This window comes from Rana temporaria, chromosome 2 (assembly GCF_905171775.1).
Source record: "Rana temporaria chromosome 2, aRanTem1.1, whole genome shotgun sequence".
NCBI classification, from domain to species: Eukaryota; Metazoa; Chordata; class Amphibia; order Anura; family Ranidae; genus Rana; species Rana temporaria.
The window spans coordinates 429,272,960-429,299,749 of NC_053490.1; the positions used below are offsets into that span (position 1 = coordinate 429,272,960).

Consider the following 26,790-nt stretch of genomic DNA (forward strand, 5'->3'; position numbering starts at 1 on the left):
TCCACTTAAACCTGATAACATAAACATAAATTTTGGGTGGTGTTACCTTATTTTAAAGGAGAAGTATAGCCAACGCTATTTTGGCTATACTTCTCCTGGGGATCACAGGGGTGTAGTTCGCTCTGTACCCCTTTGACCCGTTTTCAGCAGACAGTGGACTAAAGTCTGCTGTTGGTTGATGTCACTCAGCAGAGCCAGGCTCAGGAATGATCCTGACTCCACCCAGATGCCTGGACTGGCAGCTGGCTCAGCCTCTTAGTGATCTGTTGGAAGACTGAGCCAGCTGATCTGTCCCCCTCCACAGCCCAGCGCTCCAGTGAGTGCTAACATAAAACAATTATTCGTTTTTTTGCTTATATCGCAAAAAATCAAAAACATAGTCATAAATAAATATCAGCAAAAGAAAGCTCTATTTGTGTGAACAAAATTATAAAAATTTAATTTGGGGACAGCGTAGCATGACCGCGCAATTGTCATTGAAAGTGCGAGAGCGCTGAAAGCTGGAAATTGGTCTGGGAAGGAAGGGGGCGAAAGTGCCCAGTATTGAAGTGGTTAAATATAGTGGGCGGGGGGGGAGTGTAGGCTTTCTGTACTGTTTAAAATATACCCCTAACCAGCTGTAGTCATTTGACAGCAACAACTTTATTCTTACAAACATAATATAGGTAATAAATGAAACGTTTTAGACTTTATTGAATTATGTAGTTCTGTGTATTAAAGGATTCCCTTTTTATAAGTGTGTGCCCGCTCAGTCTTCCATTTCATTTCCTCCGTCTTCAGTTGAACAGTTGTGGTTCTCCATTACTTGTGTACACTGTTAGGTTTCCTCTGGCATCTTGATCCTTTTCTATTGCTTCGAACAAAGACTTGAAATTCCCAGCTCCAAAGCCCTGCAATACGAATACCTGTATTATTGTTCCTGCTTTCCAAAATGTATTTATGTAGCTGTATTTTATTTTTACAGAGCAATATTGTAGTGATGGGTATTTTCTACTTTCAAGATTGCAGAAAATACATTTTAGTTTTTTTTTCTAGCACATTTAGGCTCCATGCACACTAGACACTCAAAAACTGCTAATATTTAGTATTTTTGCCAGCAAATTTGCCGTGTTTAGGAGTGTTTACAAGTGTTTAGGAGTGGTAGTATTTTTCTAAAGAAGCGGGCAGCTGCATTTTTAACAAACGACTCATGAGCTGTCAGCGGGATTTCCCGCTGACAACTGCATGTAAACTAAACAATTGCCGGCAATAAAAAATATATGAGGAAAAAACAGTGTGGGGGACCTTCCCAATCCAAAGGGAATCCCATGCCATAAATAAAAAAAAAACAGTATGGTCCCCCCCCAAATCCATACCAGACTTTTATGCCGCGTACACACGGTCGGAATTTCCGACAAGAAAAGTTTGATGTGAGCTTTTGGTCGAAAATTCCGACCGTGTGTAGGCCCCAACGGACTTTTCCTGTCGGAATTTCTGACAGCAAAAATTTGAGAGCTGGTTCTCAAATTTTCAGAAGGGGAAAAGTTCTTGTCGGAAAAAACAAGCATGCTCGGAATCAATTCAATAACAAAAGCAAATGAACATTCGCTATTTTCACACTGAATCTCCTTACCGCCAATCCTGAGACTTGTTTCCTGATTGGCCAAAACGACAAGTGATCCTATTAGACCACGACAAGGAGAGAGGAATATATGTCTAGTCCGCGGGAGGAGACGCAGGGGACGAAGCCTCCGCCCAGAGGGAAGCAAAACATGGGGGTTAATGCAGGGCTCATCGACCAACCGGGGGTGCTGATGACCCGACCCGAACTACTCGCTGTGGGTGCGTTGTTTGCTGCCCCCACCAAATATGCCACCAGCCACCATTGATGGGAACAAATTCAGTGTGGCGCTAAGCACACTTATAAGCAGTGTTTGGCCCCATTAGCCTTTCATGCCTTATTATTTTTGAGCTATAACTGTTACCATAGGTTTTTGGGCTATTATAGAAGATATTTGAGGTGCCTACCTATAGCTGCCCACTGTACATTACACTGACATCTTACTGAACACTGACTGCAGTGCACTTTTATACATAATTCAGAATTCATACTTCCTCTATGCTCCCCTGAAATGCAGAAGTTTGTTCTTATAGGCCCATATTCACAGAGAGCAGGGCGCACATTACGCCGCCATAGAGCAAACACTGTAATCTACGCCAACGCAGCACAGAGAGGCAAGCATTGCATTCAGCAAGCCAGTGCTCCCAATGCTGCGCCAGCGTGGCGTGGGTTCCGAAGGCGCACGTCGGCGTAGGTGGAAGTGGGCGTGAACCCATGCAAATGAGGCATGACCCCATGCAAATGATGGGCCGAGCGCCAGAGAGGTATGTATCACGAACTGAGCATGCGCCGTGATGTGGGCGCACCCCCATGCGCCTGCTCACAACCACGCCGGCAAAACTGCCTAAGCTACGCCTGATCACTGCGTACGCCGTGAACATAAGGTACGCCCAGCCAGACACACGTCCAACGCACAATACGCCGGCTTGTGTTCCTTGGTGCAGACCTGTGCATGTCTGTTGCTGGGTTGCACCTCCTTTATGGGGAATAACTTTACGCCGGACGTACAACTTACGCGCATCTCGCGTAGCATGCGCCGGGCACACGCACGTTCGTGAATCACCGTATTTCCCTCATTTGCATGTTTGAATGGCTAATCAATGGGAGCAGCCCCATGCGTCCAGCCTAAATGTGCGCCCACCCTACGCCGGCGTGGGCAAGTTTCGTTGGCGGGGTGTAGCCTGTTTTTAGGCGCATATTAGTTTGTGGGTCTGGCGCACAGATACGACGGTGCACATTTGCACTTACGTTGGCGTAACTTGTTATACGTCGGCGTAAGTGCTTTGTGAATCTGGGCCATAGTGTTCTCCTTTTCTGCTGCTACACACATTACTTTTAATGGGAAAGTCTGATAAAACTCACATGATGATTGTATCTTTGTATAACTTCTAGGAAGAGAGTAGGCCTGTCCTGCACAGGCTTGGTGAAGATTTGAAGAAGGTAGCCTTTGTCATCATAATCAACCAATATTCTGAGCTCCTGTAAGTAAGAAATAACATGAATCAAACGGCAAAACTTATCATTTATATCATTTATGTGTTAATCATATAATACCTGCAGCACACTCAAATCTTCCTTCACTGTGATCTTGGCAGTTTTAAGGTTTTTTCTTAGATCATCGTAATAGGTGTCAGGAGCAGAAAGAAACTCTATGCCGCGAGATTTCAAATGTTTCACCTGCAGGCATATGCATATATTTGGTTTTAGAAATTACATTTGATAGCTAGTGAAGTAAATTAACCAGTTAGTTATCTGCAGGCAAGATGACATGATGGCTGCATCTTTACGTGTATTTATTCACTATGTAACCTTTCTTTTGTACCCTGCAATGTTAGAAATTAATGTCAAGATTTATAAAATGGCGATATGTTTTACAGACTAGGCTGATTGGTACTAATTACAGGTCAGGTGTGATGGTCCAGATGATCTAGGTATGCCTTGGAGAAGGGGGTCTCCAAACTCTCTAAACAAGAGGCCAGCGTACTGTCCTTTAGACGTTAGAGGGGCTGCACTGTGGCCATTTTTAGAAGAAAATTACAAATTTACATAAAAAAATTAATTGGTCAGTAGGAGGCGGAAAAGTGGTGTTGGGGGGGTGCCTTATGATTGGTGTTAGTAGGGGCAATGGTGCCTGATCTTTGGTGTCAGTTTTCCATCATTTATATTACTGGAAATAATTATGCCCCTTTGTTGGAATCACTGGAAGGAATAGTGTCCCATTGTTGGTGTCAGTGGAAGGAATAGTTATGCATAGTTGGTGTCAGCAGGAGGAAGAGTGGCCCATATTAGTAGGAGGAATAGTGGCCCATATTAGTAGGAGGAATAGTGGCCCATATTAGGCTGGGTTCACACTACGGTTTTCCCGTCCGTCAGCCGCATACGATTTATATGAAAAAACGTATGCGGCTGAAACGGACGGGAACGTATGGCACCGCACATATGTGCGTTTTCCATTAACATTAATGTTAAAGGAAAACGTATGCGGTTGCCATACTGTTTTAAAAACGACCGCAAAACCGTGGTTGAACACGGTTTTGCGTACGTTTAAAAAACGTTTTGCCAGCAAATCGTACGCACCCGAATGCATCCGAGTGCATACGATTTGCAATGCATTGTCTATCTCTACGTTTTCCCGTCCGGGCCCGTACGTTTTCAATACTGAAATCGTATGCGGCTGACGGACGGGAAAACCGTAGTGTGAACCCAGCCTTAGTAGGAGGAATAGTGGCCCATATTAGTAGGAGGAATAGTGGCCCATATTAGAAGGAGGAATAGTGGCCCATATTAGTAGGAGGAATAGTGCGCCATATTAGTAGGAGGAATAGTGGCCCATATTAGTAGGAGGAATCGTGCCTCATATTAGTAGAAGGAATCGTGCCTCATATTAGTAGGAGGAATAGTGGCCCATATTAGTAGGAGGAATAGTGGCCCATATTAGTAGGAGGAATAGTGGCCCATATTAGTAGAGGAATAGTGCCCAATATTAGTAGGAGGAATAGTGGCCCATATTAGAAGGAGGAATAGTGGCCAATATTAGTAGGAGGAATAGTGGCCCATATTAGTAGAGGAATAGTGCCCCATATTAGTAGGAGGAATAGTGCCCCATATTAGTAGGAGGAATAGTGCCCCATATTAGTAGGAGGAATAGTGCGCCATATTAGTGGGAAGAATAGTGCCCCATTATAGTTTGAGGAATAGTGCGCCATATTAGTAGGAGGAATAGTGCCCCATATTAGTAGGAGGAATAGTGCCCCATATTAGTAGGAGGAATAGTGCGCCATATTAGTAGGAGGAATAGTGCCCCATATTAGTAGGAGGAATAGTGCGCCATATTACTAGGAGGAATAGTGCCCCATTATAGTAAGAGGAATAGTGCCCCATATTAGTAGGAGGAATAGTGCCCCATATTAGTGGGAGGAATAGTGCCCCAGGTGCCAGGTAAGGGCAAGCAAAGGGCCACATCCGGCTTCCAGGCTGCAGTTCGGAAACCACTGTCTTAGAATATACTCTGTGGATGCCAATATGTGGTCTGTTAGTTACAAATGATGCACTTGGAAAGGTGGCTATGTAACCATCTAGGGCAGTGGTTCTCAACTCCTGTCTTTAGGACCCAATAACAGGCCAGATTTTAAGTATTACCTTGGGGAGATGCAGACTAGAATACTGCATTCACTGAGCAGCAAATGATATCACCTGTGATGTATTTCAGGTATCTTGCAAACCTGGCCTGTTGGTAGGTCCTGAGGACAGGAGTTGAGAACCACTGATCTAGGGTCTATTGGCCAAATGGGTGCTTCCAATCACTGAATGCACTTGGTAAGACCAAATAAATGTAAACCAACACTTCTGAGTGTGTAGTATAGAGCAGCCCTCAAATTTTCCACTTGCCTCCTCGCATTTTGTGAGTGGAAAATGAGGACTTGCAAGATGGGCTGCCTGGAAGTGGGGCTGGCGGGGTTGATCGGGAGCCGTTCTCCCAGCAATCGCCCCGGTGGAAGAGAGCATGGAGGAAGAGGAGAGCCGTGGGATCACCGAGCGGTATAGCACGCTATTACAGTTTACATTGAAATTGCCTCCGCTCTGCTCGCCGTCACACACAGCCGCGCTTCCTCCGAATACCGCTCTGTGATCCCGTGGCTCTCCTTTTCCTCCAGTCATGATCCGGCCACCCTCTCTCTTCCTCCAACCTGGCGAGGCTGCAATGTTGGGCACAGTGAAGCTGCAATGGGGGGCACAGTGAGGTTGCAATGTGAGGTTGCAATGGGGGCACAGAGAGGCTGCAATGGGGGCACAGGGAGGCTGCAATGTTGGGCACAGTGAGGCTGCAATGGGGGCAAGGTGAGGCTGCAATGGGGGCAAGGTGAGGCTGCAATGTTGGCACAGTAAGGCTGCAATGTTGGGCACAGTAAGGCTGCAATGTTGGGCACAGTGAGGCTGCAATGAGGGCACAGTGAGGCTGCAATGAGGGCACAGTGAGGCTGCAATGTTGGGCATGGTGAGGCTGCAATGTCGGGCATGGTGAGGCTGCAATGTCGGGCATGGTGAGGCTGCAATGGTGGGCACGGTGAGGCTGCAATGGTGGGCACGGTGAGGCTGCAATGGTGGGCATGGTGAGGTTGCAATGGTGGGCACGGTGGGGCTGCAATGGTGGGCACAGGTCATGCTGCAATGATGGGCACAGGTCACGCTGCAATGATGTGCACAGGTGAGTCTGCATTGATGGGCACTGGTGAGGCTGTGGTGAGGGGAACTGATAAAGTTGTTGTTAATATATATATATATATATTTTTAAATATTTTTTATATTTATTTTTGTAACTTAATTCTGCATAAAACATTTAAGTGTCATTTCATGAGATAATTTATGAGGACGTGATTATGAACAGAATTAGGGGCGGGGCAGGGTAGGGGCTGGGTGGGGCAACTGGTGGCGAGTATCCCTTGAGGGCTGGCTAGTAGCTCAGGACTTAAAATTTTGAGCTCTGGTATAGAGAACATGTATATATCACAAACCCATTAAAAGAAAATATTATAAAAACACAAATAGGCAGATTCACAAAGACTTACGACAGCGTATCAGTAGATACGCCGTCGCAAGTCCGAATCCGCGCCGTTGCATCTTTAAGCGTATGCTCAAATTGAGATACGCTTCTCTGTTGCTAAGATACGACCGGCGTAAGTCTCCTACGCCGTCGTATCTTAGCTGCATATTTACGCTGGCCGCTAGGGGCATGTACAGCGATTTACCCTGAGAATATGCAAATGAGCAAGATACGCCTATTCACGAACGTATGCACGCCCGTCGCAGTAAGATACGCCGTTTACGTAAGGCGTTTTCAGGCGTAAAGATAAACCACCAAAAAGATGGCGCAGCCAATGTTAAGTATGAACGTCGGGACAGCCGTCGAATTTGACGTCGTTTACGTCGTTTGCGTAAGCCGATTCAGAATGGGGCTGGGCGTAGGTTATGTTCACGTCGAAAGCATTGACTATTTGCGATGTGATTTTGAGCATGCGCACTGGGATCCGTTCACGGACGGCGCGTCATTTACGTGAGGTCACAATTCATTACCATACAACACGCCCACTACAGCCTACTTTGAATTACGCGCGCTTACGCCGGCCCATTTACACTACGCCACTGTAACTTAGGACGCAAGTTCTTTGTGAATACAGTACTTGCCTCCCTAACTTACGGTGGCGTAGCGTATATGAGATGCGCTACGCCCGCCTAAAGTTAGGCACATCTACGTGAATCTGGCTAAAAATGTTTCGACTGGACAGAATATACTTTCTCCTCCAGTTATGTGGTAGACCTGGCTACCTAGAGTCAGCTTAGGCCCCGTACACACGTCCGAGGAACTCGACGGGCAAAACACATCGTTTTGCTCGTCGAGTTTCCTTGTGAAGCCGCCGAGGATCTCGGCGAGCCAAGTTTCCTCATTGACTAACGAGGAAATAGAGAACATGTTCTCTATTTGGCCCGACGAGATCCTCGTCGGCTTCCTCGGCCAAAAGTGTACACACGACCCGGGTTTCTCGGCAGAATGTGGCTCCGATCGAGTTTCTGGCTGAATTCTGCCGAGAAACTCGGTCGTGTGTACGGGGCCTTGGACCTCTCACCTTGACTGGCTTTGTTCCCTGATTTGTGAAGTTGCACCATATCATCTGTAAAATGGAATGCTTCTTCACTTGGAAGATTTTGTGCTCCAGGGGCTGCCAGCTTTGGATTTGGCTGATAAACCTCTAATTGCACCCCCCCCTCCTCTCCCATCATATCCCCCCTTTTTTTTCTGTTGTGTTTCTCGACCTAAACTTGAGCTGCGTGATGCTTTCAATAGCAGAGAGGGAAGAACCCTGGCCATATTGACCCTTTTATATATGCATTATATATGTTTATTTGTATATGTATGGATTTCGTTCTCTCCTTATATCTTGTTTGCCTATGACTATGTAATGTTTGGGGTCTTCCCCTTCAATTTTTTTCTTTCTCTTTGAATTCCTTATTTTATGGCATATTGTATTTTGCTAAGAATTCTAAATAAAGGATTAAAGAAAAAAAAAAAACACACACAAAATGTTAAACCTGCAATGGGACCTGTACAGTATGCATTACTCTGTGGTTAGTTAATTTAAATCACAAACAGGCAAATAAAACACATGCCCTCATACCCCCATATGTCAGCACCACTAGCCCCCAAATATGCAAAATGATTAGCAGCCAAATAGCACTCAAATGGTACTTATTTAGAACCCTACAATAGCATGGCATTGATGGGGTTTGAATGAACATGGGGGGTTATTTACGAAAGGAAAATCCACTTTGCAATACAAGTGCAAACTACAAGTGCACTGAAAGTGCACTTGGAAGTGCAGTCGCTGTTGATCCAAGGGGGACATGCAAGGAGAATAAAAAACAGCATTTTAGCTTGCACATGATTGGTTAATAAAATCAGCAGAGCTTCCCCTCATTTCAGATGGACCCCCTCAGATTTACAGCAACTGCACTTCCAAGTGCAATTTCAAATGCACTTTGCAATTGTAGTTTGCACTTGTAGTGCAAAGTGGATTTGCCGTTTGTAAATAACCCCCATTGTATTACTATTTGTTTAAAGATCTCTATCTAAGCAGGAGCTGTTTGTCCCTTTTACTTGGTAGAAAAGGGAGTAGGACAGTCATTGAAATTGGCCCATCAAATGGGCTGGAGTGGGTAGCTTGGCTGGTCTTGGAGGCGTAGCAAAGTACCGTAATCAATGATAATTTTCAGTTCCCTTCTTTCTGGGTGACACATGCCCATCTATGTCTTGTGGTGTCACAGATATATGGATAACTTTTGTTTTCAGAAGACAGTTACAGGGCGTTCACAGCAATCATTGACTAGGTCAGATTAGCTTGTACTGCTTTTGGCAGATTATACTACAGTTAATGATTAAAATTGTCCTGCAAAATATAGTCTGTAATTTACGTCAACCAGATTTTTCCTAATTTGTGTAAAGAGAAATAAAAAAACAGAAATACCGAACATAATCTTTGCTGCTAGAATGGTTATATAAGCATGCAACTTTAATTGTAATTTCTTCATAATAACTTATAGCAAGAAGAGACTTAAAAGAATATACAGCAGACAAGTTTGAAAACATATACAGGTATTCATGCACGGACTCGCATATATAAACACACCACCCTCTTAGCCAAACAGCGCAGAGATCAAAGCCTTAGTCACAGGAGGACTTGCCCCTCCCTCGGTTGCCTATTCTTTTATACCTATCTGTCTGCATTACTCACTGCTTTGATGATGTCGGAAGTATTAAGAGCAATGTGCTGTACACCAGGACCATCATAGTAGTCCACGTACTCCTGAAAAAAAAGGAAAAAGGTCATCCTGATAAACTGTTAGTTTTGTTTTTACCATATCCTTATGTAAACACTTAGAAAATAAGTTTATATAACATTTACGTGTATGGATAAGTGTGCACGTAGAAAGAGGGAAATTACTCTAGCTATGCAGTCATGGATTTCTTTCAAAATGTAGGACTTCAATTTGTTAAAGCATAGGTGGGAAATGGCCTGGACTGACATCTTACATCTGACTGAGAGTATCTTGTTGTCTGTTTTAGTAAATCAATCCTGTATAATTAGAATAAGGTGTGGCTACATACAATACCAGTTGGTGAGTACATAAAACACAGAGGCTGCGCTATGCTTTTCTAAATTGTCTACCAGAAATATTGTATCAGGGTTTTTTGTCAATTATTTTGTTTTTAAAGTATATCAAAATGTAAAACGTTTTTTTCCCCTCTTCTGTTTATTAAAGGATGCAACAAAAATCTTTAGATCTTGACCATTGGGTTATAGTGCCACACACAGGAGTAGGACAGTTCTTTATTTGTTTCCTTCCGTCTATAAATACCCATTTCCCCTCTGCTACCCTGTGTTGTGTGTCAAGAAGGCCAAAGTCCATTTAGTTTAACTTAGCTTGTGGGTATTTCTGTGTGAGTGGCAGGTTTACTAGCAGCTACCACCAGTGTTCTCCTGACTTCAGTGGGTAGGTATGCTCCTGGACTACTTGCATCTTGTCAGTGTGTTTTACTATAAAGGTTTGATGGCAAACCTTGGTACCCCAGATGTTTTGGAACTACATTTCCCATGATGCTCAATTACCGTATTTTCCGGCGTATAAGACGACTTTTTGCATCTAAAATCGTGCCCCAAAAGTCGGGGGTCGTCTTATACGCCGGGTACCTGTCTGTCAGACGGCGGCCATTCATTATTCAAAAACCGCGCCTCCTCCTCTGACTGTTCCGTGATAGACGGAATATTAATTTTCCCAGCAGAGCCTCTGTTCAGTGTTCCCGCCTATCACGGATGTCTTCTCATCCTCGGCCTCGGCCTCGGACAAGAGGACATCCGTGATAGGCGGAACACTGAACAGAGGCTCTGCTGGGAAAATTAGTGTTCCGCCTATCACGGGACAGCCTGAGGAGGAGGCGCGGCTTTTGAATAATGGATGGCCGCTGTCTGACATACTCTGCAAACAGGAGAAGGTAGGGAGATCGTCGAGGCAGGGAATGGAATGGCACAGTGAGGCATGTATAGATGGCAGAGTGAGGCATGTATAGATGGCAGAGTGAGGCATGTATAGATGGCACAGTGAGGCATGTATAGGTGGCACAGTGAGGCATGTATAGATGGCACAGTGAGGCATGTATAGATGGCACAGTGAGGCATGTATGTATAGATGGCACAGTGAGGCATGTATAAGTGGCACAGTGAGGCATGTATAGATGGCACAGTGAGGCATGTATAGATGGCACAGTAAGGCATGTATAGATGGCACAGTGAGGCATGTATAGGTGGCACAGCGAAGCATTTATAGGTGGCACAGTGAGGCATGTATAGATGGCACAGTGAGGCATGTATAGATGGCACAGTGAGGCATGTATAGGTGGCACAGTGAGGCATGTATAGATGACACAGTGAGGCGTGTATAGATGGCACAGTAAGGCATGTATAATGGCACAGTGAGGCATGTATAATGGCACAGTGAGGGGTCATCTTATACAGTGAGTATATCCCAAAACCAACATTTTAGCTGGAAAATTAGGGGGTCGTCTTATACGCCGGCAAATACGGTACACTGCAGAGTCCACTGAGCATCATGGGAAATGTAGTTACAAGACATCCGGGATACCAAGGCTTGCCATCACTGGCCTATGATATCACTGCTACTAAAACATATTACATACTTCAAAACATTAATAATAATTTTTTTATTTCCTCATATTCAAATGCAAATATACATATTACAAATGGAAAAAAGAAGCAAAAATAGAAAATGTAACTATTCACACTCTAAAAAAAAAAAGGTTAAAATATCAGTATGGCCACAAGATATTTATAGCCATGGTGGTTATCTTCTATAGAGAAGGAGTATAAGGTCACCAATATTTTATCCAAAAAAAGTATTCCAAATATTGAACATTATTATTCCTTTCTAGCTTGGAATCTGATTACCTGGATCTGTGACTTTTTCTTTCCAGGAGCTGGTTCATTTATTGGCATTTTTATGGTCTCTTCATAATTTGTTACCACAATTGAACGTAATGCACTGTATTCGGTATGAACCTGTTTGTCGTCTACAGACCAGAATCTATGAAATAGCAAGCAGTTTTGATACCTAGAAAATGATGAAACAAGAATATAGGTGATCGATCTTTGTTGACTTTATTATCAATATTGAAAACAAACCAAGGTATTAGAGATAGAAAACACTGCATTGCAATTAAAACAGGTAAATAAATAATAAATAAAAGAGTTGCTACATGAAAGTACAATAATAATGAGCATCAAAAATGTAGTAGTGTTCATTTGTAGTTAAACTTAATTCAATTTGCAGCAGGAGGAAATGCACTAAAGGCTGTTAACGTTTTAAAGCGGTTGTAAACCCCAATTTTTTTTTTAAATAAAAACCTGCAAGACAAAGGCATAATGAGATAGTATGACTAGCATACTAGCTCATTATGTATTACTTACCTTAGATCAAAGCCCCCGAAGCCGTCCTCGTCTTCCCCTCCAGCCGCAGCCATCTCTCCTGGAGGTTACTTTCGGGTATCGCTGCTCTGGCGCTGTGATTGGCCGGAGCGGCGATGACGTCACTCCCGCGCATGCACGAGGAACTGGTACGATTCCCGCGAATGCACACGTTCCTGGCACTTTCTGCCATATTTCCATTCAGTGCGCCTGCGCCGTTGTCTACGGTGCATATCTCCTTAACAAAGTAGGTTAAGGAGATATTGCAAGCACCTACAGGTAAGCCTTAATGTAGGCTTACCTGTAGGTGAAAGTAGTATCAGAGGGTTTATAACCACTTCCCTTGAAATTTCATTTTTAAAAGAGAAAAAGATTGTGATAATAATTGTATATTGTTATAATGTATTTCCTTTATATTCTCTTACTTGGTAGCTTTGGAATGTAAATAAGGAACCAAAGATGTCTATCTACTTCTAAGAGCACCACTATCTACGCACTACAACCAAAATAAAGTTATAACGTTTTATACTGATAGCAGTATAGGCGCCAGATGGGTGCTGAAAGCTGAATTCCAGGAATTCAGCCACTTTGTAAAAAGTGAAGACACATTATGAGTTAGGTCCAAGGAGTGCATGACATCTCCTGGGCTTATGTATCTCTATTATTTATATTTGACAGGTATATTGCTCTGCATGAGAGAACTCTGGGGATCTGAGAAACACACATAGCAGATTGGCCCACCCCTCCCTCTGCTGCCTATTCACAGAAGCCTTTGTATTTTCAGAATGCTTTCACATAATACCATATCTTCTTTGATTGGGCAAGAGCAGGGCTGGACCGGGACAACAATTTGGCCCTGTACTTCATCCAGACTGGTAAACTTTGACAGGTCTCTCCCACTGCGGCAGGACAACTCCCGCACCCCCCCCGGCCAACCAAGCCCCCTCTCCCCCTTCACTAGCCACTAGCTGTTTTACTTTATTAGAGTAGAACAGCTGGTACTGGTACTCTTATAGGCAGTACCAGTGGGGAAGCTAGACATTATTTCCCCCCGGGGCAAAGAATCAGTTTGGTGCCCCGCCTTATGGGACAAGATTAGGCAGAAGTGAGAAACTCCCAGGCCATAGCTGTTGAGTCAGATGTCTGTCCCCTCCCCCATGCTCCTCTGTCGTCCCCCCTGCTCCTCTGGTCCTCTCCCTGCTTCTTTGTTCCCCCCAGGTGAGCGCTGCGGGGAGGGAGAGGAGGTGAGCGCTGCGGTAAGGGAGAGACAGAGGAGCGGAAGGGGGCGGTGGTCCGCTGTCACTGAAGCCGGCCCACTGAGCCATCGGCCCACCGGGAAACTCCCTGTAGTCCCAATGCCCAGTCCATCCCTGGGCAAGAGGAGGGGAGGAATGTGCATATCAGGTTCAGCAACTCTCCAGTTCAAGATGCAGAGCTCAGAAGGATCAGCATCACTCTCCCAGAACTACAGTGATAGCTGTCTACCGGGAGTACTATAAAGCGGTCAGATATGAATAATAGAGCTAAACCCAGAAGGTGTCATGCAGCTCTTTGGACTTAACTCATTATGTGCCTTTAGTTTTTTACAAAATGTCTGAATTCCTGAAATGTAGCTTTAATTCAAAAGTTCTGAAAGCATCTTCAAACAGCAGCTACTCTGACAGTGGCTGTATTCATTATTTTATCTTGGCTGGGACTACTTGACAACATTAGCACAGACGAGTGGGACTTAGCAGCAGCTGCGTTCCCTGATTCAATGGGGTGTGTTTTTAAAATATCTGCAGAGCTATTCATCCCATGAAACTGCATATACATTGGTTCTGTGCTAACTGGGGAATAATCAAATGTTAATAGGCTATTTTCTCTACAGTTCAAATGTTCTCTGGTAATAGGCTATTTTCTCTCCAGTTCGAATGTTCTTTATAGTGAATCATAAAAATACCACATTATGGCCGCTAAATGGAGCTGACGATTATAGGAAATAAGTAATTCTTTCAAATGCATTCAGCCCCATTATGTGGGAAATGTTTGCGGTTTTGGTCTAGGATACAAACACATCAGAACATATCCGTAGTGGTAAGTGATGCAGCAGAAGGCTGAACACAATAATACTGGATTCGCGATTGTAGTTCTTAACAGGCTAATGCTGTGAGCTGCTTACTATAATGTGTGTGAGGTACAGATGGTGACAAACAATTCATTTGATATTTTCTGAATATTTCATGTTGGAAAATTGAGTTGATTAATTTTGGTGATAAGGGAACAGCTTTTATTGCTTGTTTACAAAGCAGATAGGTTGTCATGTAGCTGTACACATGCCGTTGTGTTTTGTAGCTGTACATAGGTTGTGGTATAGCTGTAACTAGATTGTTGTGTTTTGTAGCTGTACATTGGTTGTTGTATAGCTGTACACAGATTGTTGTGTTTTGTAGCTGTACATTGGTTGTTGTGTAGCTGTGCACGGGTTGTTATGATGTGTTGTGCTCATGTTGTGTTTTGTGCATACATTTTTTATTTACATTTTTTAATGAATGCTGCTAGTTTCATAACACTAAAGTGAATTGTTGGTAAGTTATACTAGCAAAGAAGTTCTCCCTATCAACAGCTCACTTTAGGTATACTCTGACAGAACTATAGCACCAATAATTTGTCATTTTTCCTGTTTATTGAAAAGGAACTTCACCATCTACCATGTTCCCTTCCTCTGTCATTGGGAACTGGTTATTCTTGCAGCTGGCCTCTGATGACGTGCCAGCAGGTCAGCCTTCCAGCCATTGTGTTCATGCTCCTGCAGTCTCCTGAAATACGTGAAGGTGATAGATAGCCCAACAAAATATATGGGGCGGAATGATTTTCACAGGGCCACCCACTAATTGAATTTTGGTGGGTATATTAAGAACCAGACGAAATTTGCTCAGTGTGTGGCCAACTTTACTCTTCAGTGTGCCCTGCTCCAGCGATGTGATGTCTGAATTCAAGGTTCTGTTGCTGAGATCATTATCAACAAGTAAAATATACATTTTTAGTAGCAAGGATTACAATTGCACATGTAGCTCGGTGATAATAACTTAACCTTGTGGGTCTGGTAATAGAGACAATGGGGCAGATTCAGATAGACTTTGATACGCTGCGTAAGTTCTAGGAAGCGCCGGCGTATCTTCTTTCTGTATTCAGAAAGCAAGATACGGCAGAATTTTAGTAAGATACGGCCGGCGTAAGTCTCTTACACCGTCGTATCTTAGTTGCATATTTACGCTGGCCGCTAGGTGGGGCTTTCCTGGAGATTTACGCGTCAAATATGCAAATTAGGTAGATACGCCGATTTAGAAACGTACGTGCGCCCGGCGCATTTTTTACGTTGTTTGAGTTAAGCCTCGTACACACGTCCGAGGAACTCGACGGGCAAAACACAACGTTTTGCTCGTCGAGTTCCTTGTGAAGCCGCCAAGGATCTCGGCGAGCCAAATTTTCACATTGCCGTCGGGGAAAAAGAAGACATGCTTTCTTTTTGGCCCGACGAGATCCTCGGCGGTTTCCTCGTTGAAAAATGCACACACGACCGGTTTCCTCGGCAAAAAAAAAAAAAAACAGCAAGCTTCTTGCTGGTTTTTGCAGAGAAACTCGGCCGTGTGTACGAGGCCTAAGGCTTTTTCCGGCGTATAGTTACCCCTGCCCTATGAGGCGTACACAATGTTAAGTATGGACGTCGGGCCAGCGCCAAATTTTTTACGGTTTGCGTAAGTCATTCGCGAATAGGGTTTTGCGTAAGTTACGTTCACGTCGAAAGCATTGACTATTTGCGGCATAATTTGGAGCATGCGCACTGGGATACTTTCACGGACGGCGCATGCGCCGTTCGTTAAAAACGTCGGGTCACGATTAGTTAGCATACAACACGCCCCCTACCAGCCAGTTTTGAATTAGGCGGGCTTACGCCGGCCCGTATACGCTACGCCGCTGTAACTTCGGGCGTAAATTGTTTCTGAATACGGGACTTGCCTGTCAAAGTTACGGTGGCGTAGCGTATAGGAGATACGCTACGCCCGCCTAAAGGTATCTGAAGCTGGCCCCATAAGTCCAGTGTATGACCCAATTTATTTATAGAGCAGACTATGCAGATTTAGAGGAGTTATGCAATGTTGTGAAACCTTTGTAATACGTGACCAATTTGTAATTGAGTACCCATGTACTCCCCATGCTCAGATACAGGAGCAGGCCCCTTTAACGCTCACAACTAACTGAACACATCTGGGAAGGATACCTCTCCATGCTTCCCTAGCTCAAAAAGGCTATGCATGGTGAGGCAAAGGTAGCTGGCAATTGATCTGCCACCAGTTGAGTGGCTCTTCACTGTCAGAACTGCCATGCGGGCAGGAGCAGCTACTGTGAAAGTATCTCACCAATTTCTGCCAGAATACTCCTGTGTCCTTGGGTCTGGGATCCTACCATATGCTTTCATGTTACACCAGAGCTACACTGGACTTCACTGAGAGGGAAGCTATTTATGAGGGCAATTGTAGGTAGCTATTTGTGTTCTGAACTGTTCTCCTGGAGCAGCGATTCTATGCTAGAGAATCTGTTGTTAATAAATATTATAGAGACTAGTGTCCATGTTTGTGCAGCTTTCATCATCTGGTTTGTATTACTCTGCAGCGTATGCATGCGCTTTACCATCTTGAACCTGTTTTGCATTATTGATTCAAATTTTTGCACCTGTTTAGTAAACTGCAAGTTAGTTATGCCTTGTACACATGATCGGAATTTCCGATGGAAAAAGTCAGACGTAATTTTTTCATCGGATATTCCGACCGTGTGTGTGCCCCATTGGAGTTTTTCCATTGGAAATTCCGACAGACTTATGCCGCGTACACACGATCGGTTAAACCGATGAGAATGGTCTGATGGACCGTTTTTATCGGTCAAAACCGATCGTGTGTGGGCGCCATCGGTTATTTAACCATCGGTTAAAAAAAAAGCCAACTTGTTTTAAATTTAACCGATGGATTCCTAACCGATAGAACAAAGCCGATCGTTAGTAGGCACAACCATCGGTTAAAAATCCACACATGCTCAGAATCAAGTCAACGCATGCTTGGAAGCATTGAACTTTGTTTTTTTCAGCACGTCGTTGTGTTTTACGTCACCGAGTTCTGACACAATCGTTTTTTTAACCGATGGTGTGTAGGCGCGACAGACCATCAGTCAGCTTCATTGGTTAACCGATGAAAGCGGTCCATCGGTCCGTTCTCATTGGATGGACTGATCGTGTGTACGCGGCATAAGGAAGAGAACATGTTCTCTTTTTTTCCAGATGAAAATGAAAATTCCGTTCGTCTGTATGGAACTCCGACGGAGAAAAAAACACGCATGCTCAGAATGAAGTCGACGCATGCTCAGAAGCATTGAACTTCATTTTTCTCGGCTCGTCGTAGTGTTGTACGTCACTGCGTTTTGGACGGTCGGAATTCGGTGTGACAGTGTGTATGCAAGACAGCTTGAACGGAATTCCGTCAGAAAAATCCATCAGAGTTTATCCCGACGGAAATTCCGATCGTGTGTACGGGGCATTACTCTCCATCTGATCTTTTGGCCAAGTGTTAAAAATATAACTGTAATAAAGTAGCAACCAAGGATTAATTAGATTAGATTAATTAGATTAATTAGGGTTTTTTAACTCCTCTATCTATGCCAGTGGTTCTCAACCTTTTAGTGCCGTGACCCCTTGATAAAATTTCCTGTGTTGTGGGGACCCCTAACAGTAAAATTATTTTCGTAGCGTGGGTTTTCAGCAACCAAGACAAGTAATTTGTGCCTCTAACCCATGGAAATGTAGCGCTCCCTGAGTCCCTTCCACTCGTAAAGTATTAAAACCTCATATGGTACATTTTAGGATGTTACCCTCTTTCTCTTTGTTCTCCTTTCCCTTTTATCTCTCGCTATCCTAATTTCTCGTTTTTTCCCCATCCCTCTCTAGCCGTCTTTTTTGTTGTTTCTCATATTCTTTCTCTCCCTTTTTCTCTCTTCCTCCCCTTTTTTTCCTCTCCCTTCCATGTATTCTCTATTTTTATTCCTTCTCTTACTCCTTGGTGGAGGTGAAATGGGATGAGTGGCAATGCTGGTGGGGAGTTGAGATGAGTGGCAGTGTTGGTGGGGAGTTGGGATGAGTGGCAGTGCTGTTGGGGAGTTGGGATGAGTGGCAGTGCTGGTGGGGTGTTGGGATGAGTGGCAGTGCTGGGGGGAGTTCTGATCGGCCAACTTAGGTGCTCTTGATGAAGGTCATCTGCTGATCTAAGAACTGTAGTGGGGACTTTTAATGGCAAATATAATCACAGGTAGTGTTACTCACTGTGTCTCCAACTTTGTGGTGTATTGTAGCAGTGACACCTATCCTTAAAGATAGGAGATATAAGGTCTCCTCCAGCCCCTCCCAGCTCTAATTCCTCATCAGTCAGCTGACCTCTAGTCTCTGCCCCCCAGCCATGCCTTGAACTGAATAGGCGGCTGCAAAGAGGCTGAGTGGGCAGCCGTTGGCTCCAGGAACAGCCCCGCTGGGCAGCCGCAAGAAGACTGGGAGAGTGGTGCGGGCTTCAGGAACAGCCCAGCATTTAGTGACCCCTGGCAAGTCATCATTTGACCCCCGAGGGGGTCCCGACCCCCAGGTTGAGAACCACTGATCTATGCTATCCCAAACCATTTGAATAATTTAGAAGATTTAAGTTTATTACCATAGTAGCTCTATACATATGGTATCAAGTTAGCCTATTTGCTTACCAGTCCACCACGGAGATCATATCATCATCAGGTTGATTTCCAACAATGTGATCAATAAATCTAAGATAACTTGGTGGCCTGTGGGAGAGAAGGGGTAGGTCAGTGACTATTATTGCATTTATCTATTTTTGTTTTATGCATATAAAAAATACACAGTAATGGCCCATGGCAAATTACAGGGCAGGGACATCAGAATTTTAGTATAATAAAAGGCAAAACATTTTTGCTGTCTGTGTCTCTGTTAGGGAGATTCACTCTGCCTAATAGCCCCTATGCCATAGAGAATGATATTGAGGATAAAGCCATCATTTTAAGTTGCCAGAACAGAAAAGAAGGTAGATCCGACTTGTTTCCGTGACAACTGTCTAAGAAGAGATATCCCTCACATTTGAAAGATATACTCTTATACACACCATCACTTTATGAGATGAAAAAAAATGACATTTTTAAAAACGTCAATTTAACCACTTCCGGACCGCCTCCTGCACATATACGTCGGCAGAATGGCACGGCTGGGCACAAGCACATATATATACGTCCTGTACTTGTACCCAGCCATGGGTCGTGGACGCGCGCCCGCGGCGCGCTCCCACGACCCGGTCCGAAGCTCCGGGACCGGGACCGCTCGAGTGTGGCGATCGGTCCCAGGAGCTGAAGAACGGGGAGAGCCGTGTGTAAACACGGCTTCCCCGTGCTTCACTGTGGCGGCGTATCGATCGCGTCATCCCCTTTATAGGGGAGACACGATCGATGACGTCACACCTACAGCCACACCCCCCTACAGTTGTAAACACTCACAAAGTGAACCCTAACTCCTACAGCGCCCCCTGTGGTTAACTCCCAAACTGCAACTGTCATTTTCACAATAAAGAATGCAATTTAAATGCATTTTTTGCTGTGAAAATGACAATGGTCCCAAAAATGTGTCAAAATTGTCCGAAGTGTCCACCATAATGTCGCAGTCACGAAAAAAATCGCTGATCGCCGCCATTAGTAGTAAAAAAAATAAAAAAAATAAAAATGCAATAAAACTATCCCCTATTTTGTAAACGCTATAAATTTTGCGCAAACCAACCGATAAACAATTATTGCGATTTTTTTTTACCAACAATAGGTAGAAGAATACGTATCGGCCTAAACTGAGGGAAAAAAAAAATTATATATGTTTTTGGGGGATATTTATTATAGCAAAAAGTAAAAAATATTGAATTTTTTTCAAAATTGTCGCTCTATTTTTGTTTATAGCGCAAAAACTAAAAACCGCAGATGTGATCAAATACCACCAAAAGAAAGCTCTATTTGTGGGGGAAAAAGGACGCCAATTTTGTTTGGGAGCCACGTCGCACGACTGCGCAATTGTCTGTTAAAGCGACGCAGTCCTGAACTGTAAAAACACCTTGGGTCTTTAGCCAGCATATTGGTCCGGGGCTTAAGTGGTTAAATGACCGTGTGTGGGGGAAAACGTTGTTTTATGTCTTGTGCAAAACGACCAAAAAAAATTGAAGCATGCTTTAATTTTATGTGTCGTTTTTCAAAACGTTGTTTTTTGTTTCACAGAAATTGACCGTGTGTAGCAAAAAACAACGTTTAAAACAACGTTTTTAAACCCGCGCATGCCCAGAAGCTAGTTATGAAGCGAGCTTCAATGGAAAAAAGTGGTGAACGTAACCGCGCTTTGCTAGAGCATTGTGAAAAAACGATGGTGTGTAGGCAACTTCGTCTTTGAAAATTGAAGTTTCAAAAACGTTGTTTTTTACTTCACAGAAAATGTCGTTTTTTTTCATCGCATAAAGTGATGGTGTGTACGCGGCATTACTTCTTGCTGGAAATAAAAATGAATAAATAAATAAAATAAAAAAAGTTTTGGCTTTAGGTAGAGATAGAGCTTTGATTCCTCACTTTAGAGCTGCTATCTTTTTATTAGCAATCAGATGACTGGTGGAGGAATATTCAAGAGGCAGTAGAGATGAAAGCAATGCAGATCCTCAGGTACAGATTTCTCAGACTAAAACAAAAAAATTTAAAGTTAGCAGCTACAAATACTGCAGCTGCTGACTTTTAATAATTGGATACTTACCTGTCCCAGGGTTCAGCAATGCGAGGGAACGAAGGCCTGCTCCTCTCCCCATCCTCTTCGTGGCGCCGCCATTGTCACTGTGGGCACCCGGCTGTAGCATCACAGCCGGGCACGCACTGCGCATGAGCGAGCCGCGCTGCCCACTGTAACTGGCCGAGCAATCATCTGGGACCTGTGACAAGTCCCAGATGTTTGCCGAGAGGGAAGGGGGAGAGGTGATCATCCTACCAGCGCCGTGGAGCCCCACTTTTATCAGAGTTAGAGCGTTTTTACTGTTCTGGTGTCAATCCAAATTTTATTTTTCACTTTTCTATGATAATAGTAAACAGGACAATTAGAGAGGTTGAATCTCCCTAAGGCCCCTTTCACACTGGCGCAGGAGGTGCACTGACAGTACAGCAGCGCTATTTTTAGCGGCGCTATACCTTTGGAATTGCCGTGGAATTGCAGCGGTATTCGGCGGTGGTATTGGCACGATAGCGGTGAGGTTTTAACCCCCTTCCATGCTTTCAATGGGAAGGAGCAGTGGAGGAGCGGTAAACACACCTCTCCTTCACCGCTCCAAATGTGGTGCTAGCAGGACTTTTGGAGCGGTCCTGCTAGCGCACCGCTCCAGTGTGAAAGCTCTCAGGCTTTCACACTGAGACTGCAGGGCAGGAGTTTTTCAGGCGGTATTTAGGCGCTATTTTTAGCGCTAAAACGCCTTAAAAACTCCTCAGTGTGAAATCGGCCTAACAGGCACAGACAGCAATAAAAACTGACAGGTGTTCCAATCCCTCTCCACATTATCCAGAACTAAAAAAATAAAAAATAAAAGCTATTTTAATAATTTTTTATATTTTAAAATGTTTTTAATATAGGTGTACCTATTATCGGTATGAACTTACAAAGAAGCAAGCACCGGATCTCTAAACAGTGGCTCTTTAAAACCCGGTAGGAATACACCTTGATACGGCCCCAGGTACTCAACAAGGGTATGTGTAGTATCTCCGTACTGCAAAAGAACAAAATTGTGAAATAGTAGCATGTTGTGCATTCTACAATGTCTATTAGTTCTCCTAGAAAGAATTTGCCTCAGGCACATAGCCTAGGAAGTGAAATGAAGTCCCCCCCCCCCCTCCCCCTCCCAGTGACTGTCAGAAGGGAAAACTAGCTCATCAGAGAGAAGCCAAAGATCAAAGAGAGAGAGTTTAATCACTGGACAAAACAGGGCCTGAGGGGATAAGGGAAACAAATAGCAGCTTTCAATAATCTCTTGTGTCAGAAGAGAAATGATAATTCAATTAACCCTTCAATGGGAGTCAAAACGTACAGTTTGTAAAACAGCGTATTTCACTTTGCCACCTTGATCCTCTTCAATCCATGGCTCTTTTACAACCACTGCCCCACGTTCTTTGGCTTTCTGTAAATAGGAAAGTTACACAAAGTGTTATAATTAATAATAATTCAAGAGGTTCTCTTTGTTGCGCCAATAGACAAATGAAAGCCAAACCTGCTGTTTTTTAGTTAGTCCAAGACGGGTCTCCAGACTTTTCAGAAAGGGCCACATTACATAGTTTACATACAGTGGTTAGCCCTTCTGCCTAGCAGCACTAGGGTTGTGAGTTTGAATCCCAACCATGGCACGACCTGCCTGGAGTTTGCATATATCTCTGGGCCAGGTACTCCGGTTTCTTCCCACACTTCAAAGACATTCTAGTAAGGTAATTGGCTCTAGTATGTGAATGTATGAATGTTAGTTAGGGACCTTAGATTGCAAGCTTCATGAGGCAGGGAATGATGTGAATCTTTAACCACTTCCCTACCCGCCCATAGTCATATAACGTCCACAGATGGGATCTCCCATCCTGGGTGGACATCATATGACATCCTAGGCTTCCCGGTCGTCTAGGGGGCGCGCGGCATCACTCGGCACCAGGTGGGCAGGCCCGGCAGCCGTGATGTCCGCCGGGCACCCGCGGTTGCCCGCAATCACGGCAGCACCGTGGATCTGCGTGTGTAAACACACAGATCCATGTCCTGTCAGCGACTCAGCGGTGAGGAGACCAATGTGTGTTCCCAGTACAGAGGAACACAGATGGGTGTGAGTCCCCTCCCCCTACAGTAAGAATCACTCACTAGGGAACATTCTTAACCCCTTCAGCGCCCCTAGTGTTAACCCCTTCCCTGCCAGTCACATCTATACAGTAATCAGTGCAGTAGTCGCTGTATAAATGTGAATGGTCCCAAAAATGTGTCAAAAGTGTCCGATATGTCCATCGCAATGTCACGGTCACAATAAAAATTGCAGATCCCCGCCATTACTAGTAATACTGGCATACCCCGCTTTACGAACACTCACTTTACGTACACTCGCGAGTACGGACATGCCCGCGAGTGTACGTAAAGTGTCTCACAAGTACAAATATTCCGCGCCGTGCACCCGCATTAGACGGAACTGAAGTTCTGAGCACTTAGCCTGCCCAGTTCCAGTGTGCTCTTTCTGTATCCTGGCTGCCTCCCCACCTCCTGTGACATCACATCCCCTCAGGCTTCCCTGTCAGCCACAGAATGCCATCCAGCCTCTCAATAGCACTGTCCTTTGTGCACAGCGCGATGTCCGGGGGATGGATTGGAGTGGCCCCCCTTGCATCAGATGAGCTTATTTACATGTGAGTGTTCCCCTGATGCCCCCACTAAAGCCCCTGGCACCCCCACTACAGCCTAGAAGTGAAAAAAGGCATTGCTTCACTTTAAGTACATTTTCGTTTTACATCAATGCTCTGGTCCCGTTGTGTACTTAAAAGTGGAGTATGCCTGTAATAAAAAAAAAATGCAATACATTTATCCCCTATTTTATGGATGCTATAACTTTTGCGCAAACCAATCAATATACACTTATTGCGATTTTTTACCAAAAATATGTAGAAGAATATGTATCGGCCTAAACTGTGGAAAAATTCGTTTTTTTTTTAATAGATTTTTTGGGGATATTTATTATAGCAAAAAGTAAAAAATATAGAATTTTTTTCAAAAGTGTCGCTCTATTTTTGTTAATAGCGCAAAAAATAAAAACCGCAGAGGTGATCAAATACCACCAAAAGAAAAAAACAAAACATGACCACCAAAAGAAAGCTCTATTTGTGGGAAAAGAAGGGAGTAAATTTTGTTTGGGAGCAATGTCGCACGACCGCGCAGTTGTCAGTTAAAGCGACGCATGCTCTGGTAAGGAAGGGGGTACATTTTTCCGGGAATGAAGTGGTTAGTATATATGTATATAGTATATATGTGGAGCGCTGCGTAAATTGACAGCGCTATATACGTATCAATAACAAAATAAAAATAAATATTTGTGTGGCCAAAAAAATACATTTTGATAAATTAAAGTGGTTGTACAACCACTTTCACCTACAGGGAAGCATATACTAAGGCTTACACCTGTAGGTGCTGGAAATATCTCCTAAACCTACACCGTTTAGGAGATATTTACAATGTCCTTGTACGGTAATGTCTTCACACGACTCCGGCCAGCAGTGTTGCCAACCTACCAGATTGAAATTTACTGACGCAGCCACGTTTTTACTGGCATTTCACAAAAGTTACTAAATTACATTTGTTGGTGCAAATTTCAGTATTTAGGCTACAAACAAGTACGCTAGGCAAATAGCAATGTGATTTAAGGTAGATATTAAGGTAAAAAAAAAAAAATGTTTTGTTATTTTTAATAATAATGGCGGATGATTTAGTCATATAACCCCCTGCCTCCATCCCCCTCTGCCACCAACACCCCCTGCCTTTACCCCCCTCTGTGGTGCCACAATCTCCCCCTACCTCCAATCTCCCCCAGGCCCCCTGCCTCCAATCTCCCTCAGGTCCCCTGCCTCCAATCTCCCCCAGGCCCCCTGCCCCCATTGTCCCCTGCCTCCATGCCCCTCTGCGGTGTCACCAACAACCCCTGTCTCCATCCCCCACCTTCTGCGGTGCCACCATCCCCCTCTGCGGTGCCACCAACACCCCCTGCCTTCAATCACCCCCTGCCTCCAATCTCCCCCTGCCTCCATTGCCCTCTGCCTCCACCCCTCTCTGTGGTGCCACCGCAGCCACCATCACCCCCTGCCTCCAATCTCCATGCGCAGTTCCAAGCCGAACCGCCTTGGCTATTTTTACTGGCACATTCCCGCAACCACGGACATTTACGAACGGGGAAAAGAAAGTGCCCGTTTTTACGAACTGTCCGTAAAAATATGGAATGTTGGCAACACTGCCGGCCAGTCACAGAGCCGGAGTCTGCAGCCACGGAAAGGAAAAGGGCTGAAGATTGCCCTATCCAGCCAGAAGTGACATTGCAGGCTTCAGTTTCAGGTTAGTGACACATAATGGGTTACTTTAGTATGCTTTTTATTAGCCCATTATGCTTTACCTTTGCAGGGAAATAAAGAGGATGTAAAACCCCTCTTTAATTAGTTCCCCTTTTCTTTAGAGTCCCATCAAAGTCCACTTTACATCTAGATCCCCACCAGGGTCCTCATAAGAGACGCCCCTTACCTCCAGGTCCCCCATTAAAGTGCCCCCTTTACATCAGGGTCCCCAACAGAGTCCTGCTTTACAATGGGGTGCCCAACAGGGATCATGACAACTCAGCAACGGGGAACCTGTGCTGAAGTCCGTGAGTGTGTTGAAGACCATAGACAACCTCTGCTGACCTGTACACATTGAAGATGCGCCGCTAACGCTAACTTTGGGGCTGGATACAATTTGGTAGTGGGGAGAATGTGGCCCATTGGCCATAGTTTAGTGACCCAACATTTGAGCAGATTAATTTAAAAACAGTACAGCTCAATCAGTGCAATCAGTAGATATAGCTGCCTACATGTAGAAACAGTAAATTGACAAACTGTAGACAGAAATAAGCAAATATTGATACAAATGTAGCGACATAAATCTGACAATGGTTCATTGTATCCCCACTATATTCAAAGCAAAGAAAAATTGTTGCCTCGAATATATTAGAACCTAGAACACTTAAGGGCGTATTTAAAAAAAATTCATCCTGTGAATGTGTGTGAATGCTAGGAAAATAGACTTTTACTAAGCCATTTTCTCTCCAGGTTGAATGTTCTATGTTCATTAGAACATGAATCGGGAAAGTACTGCATTATGGCCACTTAAATAAGTATTTCCTATAATCACAGGGGAGGAAATGAGAAATAAGGTCCGTCGGACCAGTTTCCGCGGACATGTCCGACCGTGTGTAGGGCCGACCGGACAGTTTTCTGGCCTGGCGGACAGGTTTCCAGCGGACAAATGTTTCTTAGCATGCTAAGTACGACTCATCGGACATGTCCGCTGGCCCGAGAACCCGCGCATGGCGTCGAAGTGATTCGACGCATGCATGGAAGCATTGAACTTCCGGGTTTGCGCACGTCGCGGCGTCATCGTCGCCGCCACGTCACTGCGTCGTCTGTCCGCGGGCAATTTGGTCTGATGGTGTGTACAGCCATCAGACCAAATGATCCCATCGGACATGTCCGCTCGTCTGTACGAGGCCTGAGGGATAGCCATCAGACATTTGTCACAGGAACAAGTGTCCTCATTGGAAGATATCCCCTCTATTCCTGTTTTGGTGGCACCTCAAAATGTTGTATTTACCCTCATTTTTACTCCCAGTGACATTGGTTATCAGGACCTATAGAGAGGAAAAATCTCCTTAATGGGGACACAGACAACAATAAAAAGTTGACAGTGATTCTGACCCCTCACCACTCTATCCAAATCTAATAATAAAAAAATTGTCTTTAGGTATACTTTAACATTATACAGGATATAAAGGGATC

At 44.4% G+C, this 26,790-nt stretch overlaps 1 protein-coding gene across 1 annotated transcript in view; it reads right to left on the minus strand.

Annotated features, from left to right (window-relative positions):
• Nucleotides 1-622: 622 nt before the first annotated feature.
• The window catches only part of LOC120927537 (4-hydroxyphenylpyruvate dioxygenase-like), a 72,372-nt gene continuing 46,204 nt past the window's right edge, over nt 623-26,790 (minus strand). The window contains 8 exon segments of the mRNA XM_040338282.1: nt 623-890; nt 2,963-3,079; nt 3,155-3,277; nt 9,385-9,456; nt 11,614-11,776; nt 18,901-18,978; nt 21,865-21,971; nt 22,290-22,379. Of these exon segments, the coding sequence (XP_040194216.1) occupies nt 777-890; nt 2,963-3,079; nt 3,155-3,277; nt 9,385-9,456; nt 11,614-11,776; nt 18,901-18,978; nt 21,865-21,971; nt 22,290-22,379 (864 nt within the window). The 3' untranslated portion in view covers nt 623-776.